Source organism: Apium graveolens, chromosome 4, assembly GCF_009905375.1.
Source record: "Apium graveolens cultivar Ventura chromosome 4, ASM990537v1, whole genome shotgun sequence".
NCBI classification, from domain to species: Eukaryota; Viridiplantae; Streptophyta; class Magnoliopsida; order Apiales; family Apiaceae; genus Apium; species Apium graveolens.
The window spans coordinates 275875690-275895282 of NC_133650.1; the positions used below are offsets into that span (position 1 = coordinate 275875690).

General features: G+C 36.2%; 3 protein-coding genes across 3 annotated transcripts; all 3 read right to left on the reverse strand.

Moving 5' to 3' along the window:
- Nucleotides 1–6016: 6016 nt before the first annotated feature.
- On the reverse strand, nucleotides 6017–7294 carry LOC141719674 (protein FAR1-RELATED SEQUENCE 5-like). The gene has a single exon (XM_074522052.1). The coding sequence runs from the start codon at nucleotides 7292–7294 to the stop codon at nucleotides 6017–6019; it is 1278 nt and encodes a 425-aa protein (XP_074378153.1).
- Nucleotides 7295–7303: 9 nt separating this feature from the next.
- Nucleotides 7304–7861, reverse strand: LOC141719675 (protein FAR1-RELATED SEQUENCE 5-like). Its single transcript, XM_074522053.1, has one exon. The coding sequence runs from the start codon at nucleotides 7859–7861 to the stop codon at nucleotides 7304–7306; it is 558 nt and encodes a 185-aa protein (XP_074378154.1).
- Nucleotides 7862–11023: 3162 nt separating this feature from the next.
- Nucleotides 11024–19160, reverse strand: LOC141721030 (protein STRUBBELIG-RECEPTOR FAMILY 3-like). The gene is made up of 17 exons (XM_074523763.1): nucleotides 19005–19160; nucleotides 18341–18455; nucleotides 18118–18247; nucleotides 17939–18010; nucleotides 17417–17482; nucleotides 17094–17165; nucleotides 16920–16991; nucleotides 16767–16838; nucleotides 16618–16683; nucleotides 16415–16480; nucleotides 15197–15636; nucleotides 14663–15102; nucleotides 13958–14223; nucleotides 12611–12749; nucleotides 12341–12477; nucleotides 12100–12256; nucleotides 11024–11677 (listed from the first exon to the last, which is right to left on the reverse strand). The coding sequence occupies exons 2-17, from the start codon at nucleotides 18450–18452 to the stop codon at nucleotides 11600–11602; spliced, it is 2385 nt and encodes a 794-aa protein (XP_074379864.1). The 5' UTR covers nucleotides 18453–18455; nucleotides 19005–19160; the 3' UTR covers nucleotides 11024–11599.
- Between the last annotated feature and the right edge of the window lie 433 nt (nucleotides 19161–19593).

Genomic DNA, 19593 nt, shown 5'->3' on the forward strand with positions numbered 1-19593 from the left:
GAAATTTTCAGCGGTCTGTGATAAATACCAAAATACCCTCCGCACGGACCGCGGAAATTTTCAGCGGTTGGTAGCATTTCTTGTTTAACTAATTCTTGACAAACACAGTCTCTCTCAAACCTATATACATAAACACACAGCCGCAGCCTGCAAACACAAACACAAACACACAGCCAGCAGACCCACCACAAGCAACAATCACAGCAACCCAACTTAAATCATTCTCCTTTTCCGTTATTAAGGTATATAATCGATTCTTTTATGTTCTTTACAGTTTTATTGATATAAACTTATGTTTTTCTCTTGTTGTAGATCTTATTTTGTGTATGTAATTCAAAATTTTAGGGTTAAATAATGTATGAATTAACATATGAATCGTACTATGATTAAATTCAAATTTTTAGAATTTCTAGGGTTCATAATTTGGACATGATTTAATTCAATTTTTAGGATAAATTAGTGTTAATTTAGAATTAATTTAGCGTATTAAATTCGAATTTTTAATGTTAATTCGAATTTACAATTTCCATTCGAAATTTTAATAATTGAATTTATTATTTTAATTCGAATTTACAATTTTAATTCAAATTTTTAATATCCTTGTGGAATTAAAATTAGTAATTTAGAATTAATTTAGTGTATTAAATTCGAATTTTTAATTTTAATTCGAATATTAGTGTTAATTCGAATATTTTGGAATAAATTTAGGATATTTTGGAATAAATTTGGAATAAATTTAGGATAAATTCGTGACAATTTATGAATAAATTTAGAATTATTCGTGATATTTTTAGTGCTAAATAGTAAAATCCATTTTTTAGGATAATATTTAGGATAATGCGAATTATTAACCCTTATTTTATTTATAAATCAAATTTTAGTGTTACAATACAATTTTAGTGATAATTCGAATATGTAGGATTAATTTTAGGATTATTCGTGATAATTTTAGTGCTAAATAGTAAATTCGAAATTTTAGGATAATTTGTAGGATGAATCGAATTATTAACCCACCCTTAATTTATTTATACTTCGAATTTTAATTTAATTTATATATAATTCGAATTTGTAATGATAAATTTAGTGTTAAATTAGAGTTATGTTAGTGTAAAAGTATGGATGCAATTATCATATAATTTTGTTGCAAATAATGGGTAGTTATTTCGAATGTATTGTGAACTTGGTGTTTATATATGTGGTGATTGTTTTTATTGTGTACGTTGTGGTGTTTTTATTGTGGTGATTGATGAATTTTGTTGGCAATATTTTCAGGTATGGATAATTTTGATGATTTCGGGAATATGTTGTCGGGTCCTAACGCCCATAATATTATTTAGGATAATCAGTATCACGTCAATGAGGATGTTTGGGATGGTGCAGGGAGAGATGAGTTGCAGAGCTATTCGGGGAACAAGTCATTGCACTTGTGGAAGTTAAGGAGACCACAGCGGGAATTGCTACACATGCTTGGGTTTGGGATTTTTGCAGACCCTGCTGTTGTCTTGGCTACTGACACTCGGTTGATATATGCTTTGGTGGAGCGTTGGAGACCTGAGACCAACACTTTCTTAACGAGGCAGGGGGAGATGACTGTTACATTGGAGGATGTAGGGTTTATTTTAGGGGTGCCAGTTCAGGGGGATGCGCTGACTTGTGGGGTGATAGAGAACAAGGCGGCGTATTTTGCTAATAATTGGTTTGAGCCTTTGACCGAGGAGGAGGTGAAGGAGGCTTTGTATCGGAATAACATCAAGCTGGGGTGGTTGTTTGAGAGATATGGTGCATAGAAGCCTGAGAAGCACAATATGAGGGCCACGGTTGTACATACCAAGGCGTATCTGCTATTCATTATGGGTTGTATCCTCTTCCCCAGCATCAACCGCTCTTTTGTTCATATTCGGTATATGCACCCATTGATTAATATGCGGGAGATTCCTTATTATGCTTGGGGTGCAGCTGTGTTAGCTCATATATATCGGGGTTTGGAGATTGCTGCAAGGAAGGGCAGCAAGAGCATTGCTTGTTGTGTCTGGGTGTTACAGGTTTGGTCTTACGAGAGATTTCCTCGTATTGGCGTGCCTTTACGATCTCCCGGTCAGGAGGATTATCCGGTTGCTGAGGGATGGGCCTATGCTAGTGATACTCATGTCGGGGTTTCGAAGAAGCGCAGGATGTCAGGCCCTCACCACAGCTTACCGTTCTATAGGGGTGAGTTTGATGGTGTTGCTGGTGATGAGGTGGTCTGGAGGCCATATGCTAGGTTCGAGGATGTTATGGACAGCGAGATGATACAGGCACAGTTAGCTGGGTGCGGTCGAGTTCCCCTTGTATGTTACGACGTGGTCGAGTGGCAGCATCCGGACAGGGTGTCGAGACAGTTTGGTTCTAGTCCCCAGATTCCACGGGCACCGGTGAACATGGTTGGTTACAGGGGGCTAAGGATGCCACGTTTGCAGGGGAGGATTGGCTGGTGCGGTGGTTTATTGATATTGGCAAATGGGCCAGGTTCTGTTCAAACTTGGATGGCCTTATTGATGACTCGGTAGACATAGCTTCGGAGGCTGATTACATGGCATGGTATGCTGATATATCTCGTATGCGTATAGGGAAGCCCGATCCACAGCCTCAGCAGCAGTACAAGATGAGAGAGTTGTATGATAGCCTCGAGGGCTATGAAGTTGTAAGTGTTTTACAAATATGCATATTTCACATTACACCCCCACACACTACAAAATTTGCATTCACACGTATTTCATCTTGATGATATGATATCCTTGTGGAATTAATGAAAAAATGTTTGCTTGTTTTTGTTTGTAGATGGTTGCCGGGCTTAATATGTTGAAGCAACTGGATGCTAGGGTTCCTCCTGAGTTTGTGGAGGAGATTGGGAGGATTTCTGCTACCTTCCTCACACCATTCTCTCGGTTGATGAAGAAGATCAAAGGACCCGCCTACAGACCTCCCACATTTCAGAACATAAAATCAGATTTCATTGCACCTTTGGCTGACGACTTTGACATTCCAGCCATTCCTGCCCAGGATGTCGTTGACATGACACAGCCATCCCAGCATGTGTCTCAGCCACCCCAGGCTATTGCCTCATCTAGTAGGCCCGCGAAGCTTGCATCCCGCAGGATGAAAGAGGAGAAGTGGAGTAACACTAAGAGTCTCAGCATGACAAAGAAGAATGTTATATATTCAGATTGGGGATGGGGCTTTGGGATGGCGCCGAGGAATCCCGGTGGTCTTAGTGTTCAGGACTATCACGTCCATGCATCAGCTATGCAGAGTCTGGCTCCAGGAACATGGGTTGATGATAGGATCATATACACTTATATGGTATTGTTCGTTGTCTAATATATTTTAGTTTTTGCATTTATTTTACTTGTTGCATTAATTTTACTTGTTGTATTTATTTTACTTGTTGCATTCATATATACTTGCAGGGATTTCTAAGGACTCGGGAGGAGGAGATTCACACTGGAGGTATATGGGAGAGGAAACCCGTCTATTATTTCATGGATCCCTACTTCATGGTTCTTGGGAAAGGACATGTGAAGAAAATCAGAAAAGCATCGAGGGTCGGTGGAGATACATTACAGAGGGCATGGAATAAAGCATTACATAGCTTTACCGGGTTTTCCAGTGCTACTGTTGGTCCTTCCGTTCTCGAGGCGGACTACATATTCATCCCATATTGTGTCGGAGATGTGCATTGGGTTTTGTTCATGTTCGGTATTAGACGATTTGAAGGTCTTATCATAGATTCAATGAATGACGAGCCGGATTATCGTGAGGATATACGAGTGGTGGTATGTTCCTCTACTATTACTGTCTTCTATATAGTCCTTACCAATTGTATATTATATTCATTCTCGGATCATAATTTCATTGCAATCATGGTTGTTGCCGAGGCTATTGCATATGGTACACCCAGTCGAGGGGCTTAACCCTACTTCAGCCGAGGTCCTAGCTCTACCGTCCAGGCCAAAGCAACGAAACTCTAATGATTGTGGTGTTTATGTGATGAAGTACATGGACTACTTCACACAAGGATATGACTTAGCCGAGGTAATGAATTGGTCGCAGGAGGAGGTGAATACCTTTAGGTATAGGATAGCTAGGGAGCTTCAGCTAGGGAAGGCAAGGGGGATTCCCAGAATTCGTATGCGTAGGCGTCACGAAGCTTCGTAGTTGAATTTCATTTGATTTTAGGTTGTCGGGTTATGTAGTTGGATTTCGTTTCATTTTAGGTTGTCGGATTATGTAGTTGCATTTCTTTTGATTTTATATTGTCGGTTTACGTACTTGGATATCATTTGATTTTATATTGCCGGTTGTATTTGATTTTATTTTGGTGGATTTTGTGGATTTTGGATTGTTTTGGATTTTGGAGGATTATTTTGGTGAATTATGCTTGATTTCGAAGGATTATAGGTGTGTGGGATTTTTGTTGCCAATTTTGGTGAATTTGGTGGATTATAGGTGGTAAATTATGCTGGATTTTGTTGGCAATTTTTGTGGATTATAGGTGGTGAATTTCTGTATACAGTCTGCATTACAAAAAAATTCCTGCCCAACCGCGGAAATTTTCCGCGGTCCCTCTTTAGCCCAACCGCGGAAAATTTCCGCGGTCCGTCCCTTTGGTTTTGTTCCAGAAAACAGAGCAGAAACAGAGGCATGCATGCAAACCTTCTGTTGAAATTGCTTATTTTTTGGAAGTTAGTCCTAAACTAACTTCCACTAATCCAAACCACTCTTAAAAGTCTTAAAATATGGTAATGAGTGATTTTCAATTATTTTTTTTCATTTTTTACGTTAAATTGAAAATTCCTTAAAAAAGTCAACAAAAGTCAACGCTTGTCCAAATATTGAAAAAAACCTTTCAATACATTTCATAACAATTTGTAATGTATAGTTCGACTTGTAAATTTTACTTTTCAATCTCAAATTTTTAGGTACACTTTCAATCTCAAATTTCATACTTTAATTCATAGAAAATTCATATAAATTCATATAAAATTCAATGAAAATACATAGATTCGAATGAAAATTACACGATCAATACAGTCCACTAAATTTTATGAAATATATTGGTCCTAACCAAAAATACCTAGTATATTAGAAAGACCACCGGATAACCGGTGTTGAGCAACTCCTTGCGTAGTATCCACGAAGCATGCAATATGGTAGAGAACAAGTACACAACCATCACGGATATGGCCTTCCGTAAGTTTCCAAGGGTAAGGGTTGGAGTCGTTCCAAATGGTAACGGGAATCGTATTTGAGCCATCGTAGAGACGAAATCTTGTAAAACATGTCCCGCGTTCCCTCTCCGTCCCTCCCGTTAGGTGTGAAACCCAACCCTTCACATATTCGATGCGTATTTGGTCCATATTACAACCCTCACGAGGCCTCAAGTTTACAATATCGGCAATCCGATCACATTTAACAAGCTTACCGCCATTCCATCCGGATTTTTTCCATTTTCCATCGGGCGTGTTGTTGCCCAAATTCAAGATCGGAAGGAAGTACGGATCCGGATGAGAGTTCACCAATCTCCACGGTTCAGTACCCTCCATCCAATTGCATGCCTCGATCCAATTTTTGGCCCTATAAGCCTCCTCATCGGGTGGGTACAAGTCCGTTTCCTCTTCCTCCACATAGGGCGGCTCGTCATTGTCCACAAGGGGCATCAACTCGGCACATGCATCTTCTATCTCACTAAAGGTTGGTGAGACCACATCTTCCTCGTCATTGTCCTCATACCACGAGTCGCTTGGTAGGGAGTCCGAGAATGTGTTGCTAACGTGGGAAACCGAATCACAACTATGATCGGAGTTGTTCTCACCACTATACTCGCTAGTCATGTTACCTATCACAATAAAACATAATTATATGACAATAATTGGCAATTATATGATAATAAAACATAACAAAAAAGAAAGCAATGTTAAACACTTAAAATTCAAATCCATTTAAAGATTACAATATTCGGTTACAAAATGGTACACCACTAGTTATATTGCGATTCTTGAACATTTTTAAGATCTTCTAGTCTACTAGCACACTTCCTTTTATCATGGCCTTCCATTTGACAATAAGTGCACCTTCTTGGCGGCTTCTCCTTTTTACCAATCGATTCTATTGGACTTTTGAAACGAACGTCCTTCTTCCTCCCTTTAATTTGGGACATAATAGGGTTAAAAATTGTTTCTTCATGAGCACTTGCATTTGGAGCTTGCGAATTGCTTTCGTAAGATTTAATTCCATCAACGCTCATTTTTTCGAGAATTGGTATTTCTCGATTCATCACTCCAACGGCATAATCATACCGTTCCTTGGATGCAATGCTACTTTGACAAAAACTCATGGTTAACATTGTCATGCTATTAAATCGATCGGTTGAGGTCATCTCATGACTTTGTCCAACATCCAAATTGTAAGGCAACACACCATCAACTCTATTGGCATGCATTGTCCACCTCTGGTTTATGTAATACGGGGGAATTTCCGAAACCCGTTTCTTAGTGAAGACCGCCAATAGGTGTCTACAAGGTAGCCCCGAATGTTCAAGCATTCTACACGTACACATTCCCAAAGAGCTTGCTTTCTCGAATGCCACAAAATAAACATTTTTTCTCGTAGGCTCGGACATGGGCCTATAACAACTATAGTACGTATAAACATCCCCCATTCTCTCCCCTTCTTCACTAGCTCGTCGGTCTTTTTCAACAAAGTATTTTGAAGACTCAACCAATTCATCTTGAAATCTTCTAAATATTTCCTTAGTGTAGATACAAGAAGCATGATACTCCAATATGGTATGCAATTTTATGGGACGTTTTAGATTAATGGTGACATAATCTTCTTCCTTCTCCCTCATGAATTGCCTTGCCAATGCTTTTTGGGTATTTTCAATGAATTCCTTCAAACCCGTTGCCGAACTCACATACTTATCAAAGAAAAAATTCATCCCCTCACTCCTCGATGTACTATTTCGAAACGCCGAAAATTTATTTCTAGTATATGCAGGAATCCACTTGTGCTTCAACTCATATAACCCCTTTAACCATTTATGATCTTGCAAGTGATACTTTTCCACAAACGACGCCCATCTAGCTTCAAAAACACATTCGGTGAGAGATTTATAAATGCAATTGTTGAAGTCCGTCTTGAATTCCGGAAAAGCCGAATAATAATGAGCTAATTTCTCCAGGAATTTTTGATTAATGTGCCAAGAACACAATAAATGGGTAGTATTCGGGAGTACAACCGCAATAGCGCTTGCCATGGCTTGATCTTAATCCGTGATTATAGTCAATGGAGGATTATTCCCCACACCTTCAAGCCAAGTACGAAGAATCCACTCAAAAGTCGACGCGTGTTCATCCCGCATCAATGCAAACCCGAAAATTACCGATTGATAATGATGATTGACTCCGGTAAATGGGACAAATGGCATTGCATACCTATTTGTCCGATAAGTGGTATCAAAATCCATAACATCGCCAAAATTTTGGTAAGCCATTATACATCTCGGATCAATCCATACTAGACACTTCAAGCGATTCTCTTCATCGACTTCGGTCCTAATAAAATATTTAGAACCACTTTCTTCATTCAACCTATGCAACAAGTCCAACCCCGCTTGGGCGTCACTAATCTCAAACCTTTTCTTCCTCTCGTCTCTTAACACATTCCTAACATGTTGAACATTGAAACCAATTTTGTCATTACCTCCATGAATGTTACCAATCACATTCATCACTTGACAATTACGAATCCCCGAACCATAAAGCGTTTTAATCAAACTGCGGGTCGCGGTGTTGACTTGTCTTTCTCGTTGTACCAAATTCATCTTACTAGGGGAAACAAGACCGTGGTTGTGTACCAATTCAAGGCTAGTTACCTCCTAGTGACGTTTTTTCTTTTGATAATTGACATACATCTTCACCTTGCACTCGCTTTTAGGAAGAACCTCTCTACGCCGTTTATTTTGACTACTCTCGGCGATGACACTTTTTCCATAAAGCCTACAAACATATAAACGACCATATATCTCGTTGTCTTTATTACGATGGCTAGCTTGAATTTTAATAGCAAATCCATTTCGTAAAGCATAAGCCCTAAAAAAATGACCGGCCCCATCCACACTTTGAAAAATTTGATTCAAATATGGAACTCCCCCCATCAACATTTTCATACAAATTTGCATCCTCTACATTATCATCTTCATCCTCACCCTCAACATTATCACTATCATTTTCAACCTCATTTTCAACCTCATTTCCATCACTTTCATCTTCAACATCAACCAAATCGTCATCTAAATTAATAAATTCCTCATTTCTATCTACAAAATCATCATCTTCAACATATATAGGGGTTTTAGGTTCTTCACTACTATTTAAACTATCAAGATGTAAACTACAATCAATAGCCTCTTTTTTTTCATTTTGACGTTTATGACGAAACATACGAGCAAATAATTTATCCGCCATGAAAATGTGAAATTTAAGACAAGAAATATACCTTGAATTGACAAAACAACTTGAATTTCTTGATGAAAATGCCCCAAAATCGTCTAAAATGTAAACTTGGAGAGAGTAGAATTTTTCTTGAAAATTTTGGTGTTTTTTGTGGTGAAATGAGGTGTTGTTGGGATGCTGGGGATAAGGGGACAGCACCCAACCGCGGAAATTTTCCGCGATCCGTCCAGACCAACCGCGGAAAATTTCAGCGGTCCGGATGCCATCTCACCCGTTAATCCCCCATTCAACGGCTGATAAATTGTTTGTCAACAAACTTTAAACAGCAAACGGTTGCTAAAGACCTGTCCCCTTTAATTAATCATGTATATATGCAAGACATCACATCAGGGCAAGCTGTCTAAGGTGGATGGCCATATTTTAGTATTATAATTAATTTGTTATTAAAATATGAATTTATTTATAGTTTAACCAAATAGAAATATATAGTGGAATTATGTAGATGTATTTAAATTCAATAACTAGAGTCAAATCTTGAGACACCACAATGAGTTCGTAATTTAGATTTAAGATTGTAATACTAATAATTCCTAATTAATAATTTGCATGATTATGGTGAGCATGTAAGTAATAATATATATATAAAGATTAAAATATGAGAAAATTTAAGCTAGATTTAATTAAGATCAAATTTATATATTTTTATTTTATTACCTAACAGAGGCCACGTGCAAGTATTTATCATTTAAATTCTGAAAGTGCAAACAAGTTCACATCATTAACCTTAATAGCTAGATTTTTGTCTTGCTTTTTATATTTAATTACATTAATATGGTAAGTTGTCAACTTAAATAAATAGAATAAATCAAAATCAATATAATATAATATTAATATATATTTAGTTGCTAATCATTAATAGTGTATCCAAATGATAAATTATAATTTTGTTATTAGATAGGATTCGAGAATTTAGTAAGGTGGTTTGCAAGTTTCGTTAAATTGCAAGATTGTAATTTTAGAGGTACAGATTTCGTCTCCTTTTTATCCAGCGCCGCTCCTCTTAGCATTTAGAAATGTTTGATTTGTTCAGTTCTTCTGTATCTTTCTCATTCAATATTTGATTTGACTTTTTCTGAATTTCGAAAATTATTTTAAAAATGATTTGGAACTTTTAAATATTTATTTATGCGGTTTTCAAAAAAATTATTTATGACCCCCTCTGCTTTGAAAATCTGAAATATTTGTCTCAGGTGATTTTAAAATTTTGCGAGGATATTTTTATTTGACCCTTAGAGATATAGGATATACCGAGTTAAACAGCTGTTGGGGTACTACAGCCGTGTCATTGCGGCACCAATGACACGACACTTCCGTGACAGTGTGATTGGTCACGGTATATCCTTTTGTTAGCTCTTGGGAGGAGTTTTTGCGCATTTGATATTTGTTCAGGATACGTGGGTGCACCCAGAGTTTGATTTGTGATTTGATTTATGGTGATATTGTATATGCCGTACACGTTATTCATTCAGTTTGCACGCATTAGGTACTCTATAATATGTGTATTTGCATCTATTCTGATCTCGGTATAAAATATCATAACCCCTCGTTGTTTCAGCCAAACTTATTTTTAAAATTGTTGTTTTATTATAAATTGTAAATTATATATTTTCTGATCTCTTGTTTTATAAATTGTATTCCAAATCCGTACTGGGCGTTTGGCTCATGCCGTATTCTTTTTCTAGCAGGTGCTTAGGGGAATATAGGACTGTGTGATGGACAGCTACCCCATTTCATTGATTAGGATTTCCGATTTTATGATAATATTTAATTATTTATTTAGAGAATTCAATATTTATATTATTGGTTTAGACAGTTTGGATATTTAATATTATTTTAGAGATTTTTAGATTGTTAAATTATTGTTTAGAAATATATTAGTGTTCTGTTTGCGGGTTTATGGATTTTAAGTAATATCTACTTTTATTATTAAAAAAGGGGTGTTACACTCACCAACTCCAATAGTGTGATCCAAATATTTGATCCAAATTACCTTTTACATATAATATATATATATATATATCATATTAAACAATTTTATCTTAAATTTATCGTTTAATCATTATTAACAATTTATATAACATTTCATAAATTAATTAAACCAAAAATAATTAATACACATAAAAATATTAAAATTGTGCACTTAATTGACGAATCGAGTATTCTTGAAATCGAGTATTTTCATCGATCGGGATAGTCTCAACAACTTCTAGAGCCGACATTTCGGACTCTTCAATGTACTTTTATTTAAATTTAAAAAAATTATGTTTTCTCATTATTTTAAATTTTAATTTAAAAATAAATTTTGTTGACTATTAATTATATAATTAAAAAATTAAAATTAATTTAAAATCACATAAACTACAATAATAAAATCATTATTTTATATTAAATCAAGTGATCTAAATTTGGGATCGGTGATCCAACTGTTCAGTGATCCAATTGGATCACTAGGAAGAGAATTTGGGATAATATGCTCCAAATTTGAAAATTTGAATCACTATGATTTGACTAAAACTGTCATTTGTGCTCCAAAGGGCCACAAAGGACCAACACCCGTTTTACGTCCGGGTCTTTTTGTTTAAAGATCAAAAGCTCAGTAGTAGTTAATATTCGGTTTCAAAATGCAAGGGGCTGGCAGACTTGCAGTGCCTAGATACTCAAAACCCGCCATTTTTAAGTGGTAGCTGCACAAGGAAAGTTTCAGCGTCTTCACTCTGATTTTTTCCACTATAACTCTATCAGGCTTTGATAATAAATTAAATTTACAAATTTAATGAGCTGGTGGATATCTTACATGAAAATGATTATAAACAATGATAAATGATCAGAGAAGTATAGGGTAGACTTGACTGCCAAAGTTTCTGCAGCTGAATGCCATTACCCTTGCGTGCTGGGTAGGCTCCTTTAATGAATATACTTGTTGAATGTCAATATGGGTGAGGTTTCTTTACCGCTCCATCCAAGGCCATTTGTGGCTAATACGCCCTCTCAGGATTGCAATTCATGAAATTACAGGGGTTACCATTAATGTGCTGAATTCCCAAGGCTTAATCGAAATCTCTCCTTATCATTTGTATGAGGTCCTGTACAACTTCTGACATTGGGGGTCTGAATTCCGGCTCCAGCTGCAATATGACTTGTTATTAGAACATATACAGACTACAGTCACGTAATAAATATTTAAAAGAGAGAACAAGTCAGTATCAGTATAAGACTTTTCAGGTGGTATGTGAAAGACATATGTGACCGCAAACATATTGGATGTTATGGTTGCAGTGTGGTATGTCAGTGTATCATTGTACATCCATTTGACTGAATTAGTTAAATTTAGGGGTAATTGTTATTGCAGCCTTGTACAGGGGAGGGTTCTTTTCATAGCAATATTAGCCCCTCTAGATTACTGGTGGGATTTTAGATTAGCCAACAAAAATTCATTCCCGAAATTCAAGGAATTTCAAATCTGCATATCATATTTTAGACTCTCCCACACCACCACCACCAACCAACTTCCAATGAAATTCACCATTTTTCTGGAACATAAATATACCTGAACACACCGGGATATAATGTCAGCAAATCGGGATAATGATTTAACAGGGTATTTTCCTTCTAGTGAATGATCAACCATCCTTGACAACGCATCAATATCATGTAGCTGAGGGATTGCCCATCTTGCAAGAAACTGCTCCGCACGGCTCCTTGTGCTGAACACAATACACCGTGTGAGATTAAAATGTTGCCAAAGGAAGTACAATAAATCTTAGATGTAGTTCAATGCTTAGTTCTACCTGTCATGTGACTTTCGTCCTGTTAAGAGTTCTAACATCACTACTCCAAAACTGTATACGTCACTCATGGAAGTATATATTCCAGACTCAAATTCGGGGGCGCCATAACCATAAGTCGTAAGGAGGTTTCCTGACAGCTGCGAGTGAACATGATACAAGTAGATCTCTTCACTTTCCAATTATATGACTACTCAATGCCAAAACATATGCAAAATTAATGCTGCAAAAGCTGTTAAGAGAAGAATTTAATAAGCTAAAATATATATGTACCTGACTCACTGAGCCTGATAATATTAGAGGTGCCAACCCACAATCTGATACATGCACTGTGAGCTCATCGTCAAGGAGAATATTAGAAGACTTGAAGTTTCTGTGAACGACAGGTGGCTCACAGAACTCGTGCAGATACCTTCATCATAAGAAAGTAGTAGTTCAATGCCTGGAATAGTTCATACTGATCATGTACAGAAGTATGATCTATTGGCCTCCCAAATTATTTCAATTTCTATATCTCTAAACTATGTCCTCAAACCTAACCTATTATTACCTTCTAGTGTTCACTTCTATAATAATATCACAACAAGAGCACCATTTTCTAAATAAAGTCATCTTGAAACTTGCTAATTCAGAAATGTAATGTATTGGATGTTTGGTGATTAAAGCTATTATGAGAAACTAAATTAACATAGTTTTAGGGTTTGGCAGATGAGTTCACAGAGTCAGTATGGACCATATTATGCATCAAAAACATGCATGGAATGCAATCCCTTCTTACATGACTTCTATCTGGCATAATTACTTTATAATATTAATCTTAGTTTCTGAAGTAGGACCAATGCTAGCAGAATAATTTAGAAGAGGTAGCATATCAGGCTGCAGAGAGAAGAATGGAATGCCACAATTATAAATGGAAATAGAAACGTTTAAGGACCCTCCCATTAAAAGATGATAAACATCTAAGTCTACGTCCTCAATTCTAGTTTTAGACCAGGCAGTCATGCACAACACAAAAATATTGTGTTTGGGTTTGGACTTCTAGGTACACAGTACGATACACAGAAAATCATAACGTATTAACAGTTTTAATCAAATCTTATTAAGATATCTTTTTAGTTTGAGTAGTGCTAGCCGCTAGGGACCCAAAATTGGGTACAAACAATAGTTCCAAAATGATGTGGCATGGGTGATGTGTCACTTTGGGTTATTTTAATTGGTGAGATTAATGTGAATGCATGGGGGGTTGATCTTATTAATTGTATGATGACCAATCTGAACATGCCACGTGAACCGTTTTGAGATCCAGTTTTGGGTACCTAGCATTTCTCTTTTAGTATAAGCACGAAATGTTTGGTGTTATGTATCACTTTGGGTTTTTTGGTAAACCAAATCCCAATGAAAAGGTACAGACACTGAAAATACACAACACCATTGCCAAGTCAACGAGTTTGTTTCTCCCTATATTGGGCACTCACACGCTCTCACAGATAGAATACTACTACTAAAGACCTAGATAATTCTATTTTTATAGGCAGATAGATTAAGTTAAGAATCTCAAACATTGTTACGCTGATGATATAGTAAATTAATGAAGTGGGTAGAATTGTTTCCTATACTTACTCCAAAGCTCTCGCAGCTCCGAGTGCCATCCTAATTCGTAAATTCCATGAAGGTTTTGACTCATCATCAGAGAGTAGTATATCCTGAAGTGTTCCATTACTACAGTACTCATATACCAGAAGTCTTTGGCCAAGTTCCGCACAATAACCCAAAATCTCAACAACATTGGCATGACGAATTTTATCAATACTGTTTACCAGGTCAAGAAATTCATCATCTTTTAGCTGACTAGAAACCCTTCTATCCAGCTTCTTGACAGCAACTAACTGCAAATGCACCCAACAGCATGAATGTGTCAAAACACACAACTATCTATATTATCTGGGTCACAATCTGGCAATTACATGTTTGTCACAGGGAGAAAGAGTATTCACTAAATCAAGTAAATGCTGATATTTATGATTAATTGGTATACTTAACCACTAATTTTATACAATTTCTCTATATCAAGAACAACAAAACAACCAAGTATTTGACTCAAGTTATACCAAGATGACAAATAACCAAGTATTCTACGTTAATTTATTTAAACGGTGGTTTTATTTTCGGCAAAGGTGATTTTCTGAATACTACACTTACACTACCAGTTCCATTTCTTCACTTTATACTTAGAAGGTTATTATGAAGACTCAAAAATAGTTCAGGGACCACAAGAGAAGTCCTTGGGTTGTATACTTGTATTCATAGACTTCAGTACCGATATACCTTTCCATTAGGAAGCTTCGCTGTGTAAACATTTCCCAACATTCCTCCTCCAATGAGATTATCTTGAGAAAAGCTATTTGTATATTGCTGAAGGGATGCTATAGAGTATGACCGTACAGTTGTGGGAGGCAGAGGTCTAGAGGGATTTATAGGAATAGATTCAGTTGGCACAATTGGATTCACAATGACATCTTCAAATGGCACTGGTGGAGGTGCTGGAGGGGATAGAAATGGCGGTGGAGATGGAGGTGGAGGTGGAGGCGGCGGTAACATTGAGTCATAATCCAATCCAGCCATATCAATCTCATGGGCCTCAGCCTTTGGTGCTGCACTCATTGTATCAACATTTACCTCCTCCTTTCTCGGCTTTGGAACTGTATTTGATATTAGTGGTACTTTTTGATAATTGTCCTTGGATTGAACTAAATCCGTTTTGGGTACTGGAAATCAAAATCAAGGCATTGTTATTCCAGGATGACTAAACACAGATATAATTATACAAAAAAGTGGATAAGAAGATATAAAATTTAAAACCTTTCTCTGTCTGATGAAATGGATGAACCAAGGGTCCATATTCTCTAAGATTGTCTCTGTTGCCAATGTATGGAGCTATCTCATGCCGCCTGGGAATCCTGTCATTTCTCTCTCTGCAGCACCTTGGGATGAAAAGCACTAGTAATAACAATAAAATAACAACTGACAAAACGGTACCAATTGATATCCAGACTATTTTCTTGGTATTTGAAGTTTCGGTAGTCTTTTTACGATTTGAATCTTTAGTCGTAGATGGTCCATCAGCTGGTCTACTTGGTGGTACTTTTCCAGGTGCCTGTCTCTCTGGTGGTTGGCCAGTGGTCGGTACTACAAAGAATGGAGGAGCAGGTGGGCGTGCTGTTGGCATTGTGGGAGAACCTGTTGGCGGTGTGGGAGGGGAGCTCGGAGCAACACTAGTGTTAAACGGATTTCCATCTGATCTGCAAAATTCGATGTTAAGCAACAATCAGTTGTATTACTCCTACAATGGATGTTTCCTGACAATGTGGTGTTGCAATTAAGACCACGCTGGCTTATGTGATATTGCAGTAAATTATTCTTGGGCCTCGATTAAGGACTCCACATGTTCGCCTAAACTTGGATGAGCACCATGATGTTATAAAACATAATTACAAAGAGTGACACATAAAAAGAGATCTATCTATGAATTGAGGTCCACCTAATATAGAAATGTGTGTGTGCATGCATGGTCCATTCCATAAATATGTAAGGGAAAGATGAAGAGGCATACTTAGTGACAAAGACATTCATCAATATTTCTGTGCACAAACCCAAGTACGGACTTCCTCATGTGACAGGTGGCATATGAGTTATCTTAACAAACTGTGTTCCAACATCCGATGAACAAAAAATTGGATCACACCATATTAGTTCATCGTTCAATTAGTCTACAATCGTTGCGACTCATTATGCTCCCCTGGTTTCTCTTGTTTGATTCATATGGAGTCACTGAGTTCAATGATCTGTTACACAGACTTCGTTTTGACTTTTGACAAGTAACAATTGCCTATCTTTCTATTTTTTGTGAAGCCGACAGAATGTTAATATTTAGGAGTTGCATTCTAGCAACAACATTTATTTAATAGACAGAGACAAATAACTGAACTGTTCTATTTAGCTCGAACAACAAAGTATTCTACTTGCTGATAATCATGACGTAATAAAGTTAGTGAAAGAACAAAATAGTGTGGTACTCACTTGAAAATGGGAATGCTTAACAACTTCTCAGGTATAGGTCCAGAAAATCTGTTGTTCTCTACATTCCTGAGAAGACGTCAGACAAACAGCGAAAAATAACTCAACAATTTGCTCGGAATTCAATTACGTAGTAGTATTTACATAAATCAAGAATATATAATCAATTATTGTATTTACAAATTCAAAATAGTTGAGAAGAGTACAAGTCTCTGAGGGGAAGATCTTGAAGAACATCAAGTGTCCCAGAAAGCTGATTGTTTTGCAGACGGCTGCCAGTGAACAACATAGTATTCATGTAAATTCAAAGTACCAAAAAGCGACCTTAATCTTAGGATTTATGATAATCACTCACAAGGTAGTCAAAGATGAAAGACCTTCTAAGGAGGGTGGCAATTGTCCAGTCAAATTATTACTTGACAAATCTCTGCAAAAGACAAAGTATGCATTAATAAAACATTAACAGAAAATATGCAAAATGATAAATATCTTTAGTTAGCGATTGTACAGGTTGACCAAAACTGTTAGGCCCTGAAAGGAATCTGGTATCTCTCCTGTTAATTGGTTGCCATTTAGAGACCTAAAACAAAAAGAAAAAAGAAATTAACTCAAGAAGCTAAAAAGCAAACAAACATGAGCAACAGGCACTTGATGGGATGGGGGAAGTGGCGGAAAGACTTACATGGCTGACAACTGATTTATAGATGACAAAGAACTAGGGATGCTTCCGGTAAACTTGTTATCTGATAGATAACTGCAAAAGGTAAATAGCATCTTATGTTTTTGCATATACCAGTCAACTTAGCAGGTCATTGTCCCAAGAAAAATCTATAGAAACTTCTAAAAAATGTAGTTGATACATCTCGTGAATAAGCTGTTCTCATTACATAAAAGGAGTTGCAATGTTCTTTTCCAAGTCAGATTAAGCTAATTTGTGACTAAGGCTACTCAAGTTAAATATAATGTTTATGACATTTCTTTGTAAGTAACGTAAAAGGAACATACAGTTGCTGCAGGGAGACAGGAAGATTTTTCGGGATACTTCCACCAATCTGGTTGTTGCTCAAATCTCTGTCACAAAACAATGTCAGTCATCAACTAAAATTTAAAAGATGTATTCCCCCTAACCTTAAAAAAATGACTTGCAATACATTGAAATAGAGAAACCAATGGTTTGACAATATCTGATCAGGTTCAGGTACATGAAAAAGGAAGACATTCAATAAAAAAAGTGTACGTAATAAAATGAAGTTTTAAATACAGAATATTGGATTTCTATGTATGCACACAGTTAACCCGAGTGAAGATTCTGAGAATGTTAAGCTAACTGTGGGTGTGCATAATATTCTAGCTCTGTTAAAAGACCTATTATCTAAATATTTTGAACATGGAGACATGCTTAAGTCTAAAACTCTAAAACCATGTAGATTTATAACATAAACTTCAAAAACATCTCTTGCACTACTAGAAAACAGAAAAGGGTACATTGACAAGCAGACAATGCAAAGGAGATGAGGAATCCCTTACATTATTTTGATGGAAGCAAATGATCCCAAGCTATCGCCCAGGTCTCCTTGCATATTAGCAACATTAAATTTTCTAGAAACATTATATAAATGTCAGAGAATTAATTAAGAAATCCAGTATATATTTAAATATATCTATATCACCCTGATTAAAGGGCAGGCATTTAAGATAATTCTTACATTGAGCTTATGTTTGAACTATCACATTCAACACCTTGCCAAGCATCACCACATGGGTCTCCGCCGACAGAAGTCCATCTAGGAAGAAAAGGGGATCCCACCGATATATAGAAACTATTAATAGCAGCAACTGTTCCAATGTAAACAATACTCATGCCAATAAGCAAGGGAAAGTCAGCGAAAATGAACACAAATGGAGCAAATGGTATAAAGTTTCACTAACCATCAACGGGATTGGTGTAGCCATACAAAATTCGAGCTTCAAAGATCAGGATGAAGGCTAGAAAGACACTTACACAGCTGCAGTAACTCTCATTAGATCTCTTAGCACCCATTTACTGGAACAGCAACAACCCAACCACTATGTTTAATCAAATTCTAGAAAATACTCTGAATGAATAAATAATGCACATAATTATAGAAAGGCAAAAGAAAGAAAACAAAACAAAACCGTGATCATTGATCAGAGATATCATCACAACTCATTAGAAAAAATCACTTGATGGTTTGTAAATTAGCACAATCCCATCAAAGGAAACCAGGATTGATTGTAATATACAATACAAGAACAACTAAAAAAAGATACTGAAAAATGATCATCAATCAACATGAACAATTATTCCAAAACCAAACAACACTACAAAAATATACATAAATTGAAATATTTCCTCCTGTATAATCAGTGACCAAGCTATAAACATACATATAATCAAAATTTTGTTATTGCCAGCAATTGCATATATATAACTTGAAATTCTCCCATATAACAAACTACTACTAGTGTAATTGGATACCAAAAAGATGAGTGATGATGAGTTAACAAAAAGTGAAGTATGAGATTAAATCATTAAGTTGAATCTAACCATAATTAGTGAAGAATTAATTACCTTAAGTAAGCTTAAGTGCATATCCAGAGAGAGAGAGGGGTAAGTTATAACTTATAAGTAAACGGAGACGAAATAAAGTGAAGACGACTTGTAGAAAGTTGCAGAGGAGCTTCGAACACTCTGTCCTCAAATATAAATGTGCAATGTTATATATTATAATATTTTGTTAATAATAAGTGTACAGAAACTACAAAGGCAGCAGCATGTGCAAGTCATAGTGATGTGTCATACTTACATATCTCCTTTCTTTCCTATGCGGAAGTGGTAAGGAAACGAGGATGCTGAATTTCAGTGACCCACGCGCGGTGAGTTACTTTAATTATTTTACTTGGATTCACAAATTAGTTTAAAATATACCGTTCTTTTCATTTATACAGTTTTTTTATCGTAGGTAAACCGTAGCTGTTACAAATATCGGATAAAATTTACGGGCTCACGTATAGTTTATTTATTATAAATTATTATTTTAACATAATGTTGTGAGAATTCAAATTTTATATTACTTAAATAATAATTTTTAGATTTATATATAATAGCTCTAATCTTGATATAATTATGTAACGAATCTAAATTATTATCAATTTTTGTT

What these genes read in the sequence shown, in the direction of transcription:
- LOC141719674 (XM_074522052.1), bottom strand. Translation starts at nt 7,294, where the DNA reads ATGGCAAGCGCTATTGCGGTTGTACTCCCGAATACTACCCATTTATTG.
- LOC141719675 (XM_074522053.1), bottom strand. Translation starts at nt 7,861, where the DNA reads ATGAATTTGGTACAACGAGAAAGACAAGTCAACACCGCGACCCGCAGT.
- LOC141721030 (XM_074523763.1), bottom strand. Translation starts at nt 18,452, where the DNA reads ATGGGTGCTAAGAGATCTAATGAGAGTTACTGCAGCTGTGTAAGTGTC. An exon ending in CTAACAGTTTTGGTCAACCT is followed by an intron (nt 16,839 to 16,919) that starts GTACAATCGCTA and finishes TGTCTTTTGCAG; the next exon opens with AGATTTGTCAAGTAATAATT. An exon ending in CGAAGCTTCCTAATGGAAAG is followed by an intron (nt 14,224 to 14,662) that starts GTATATCGGTAC and finishes GTGCATTTGCAG; the next exon opens with TTAGTTGCTGTCAAGAAGCT.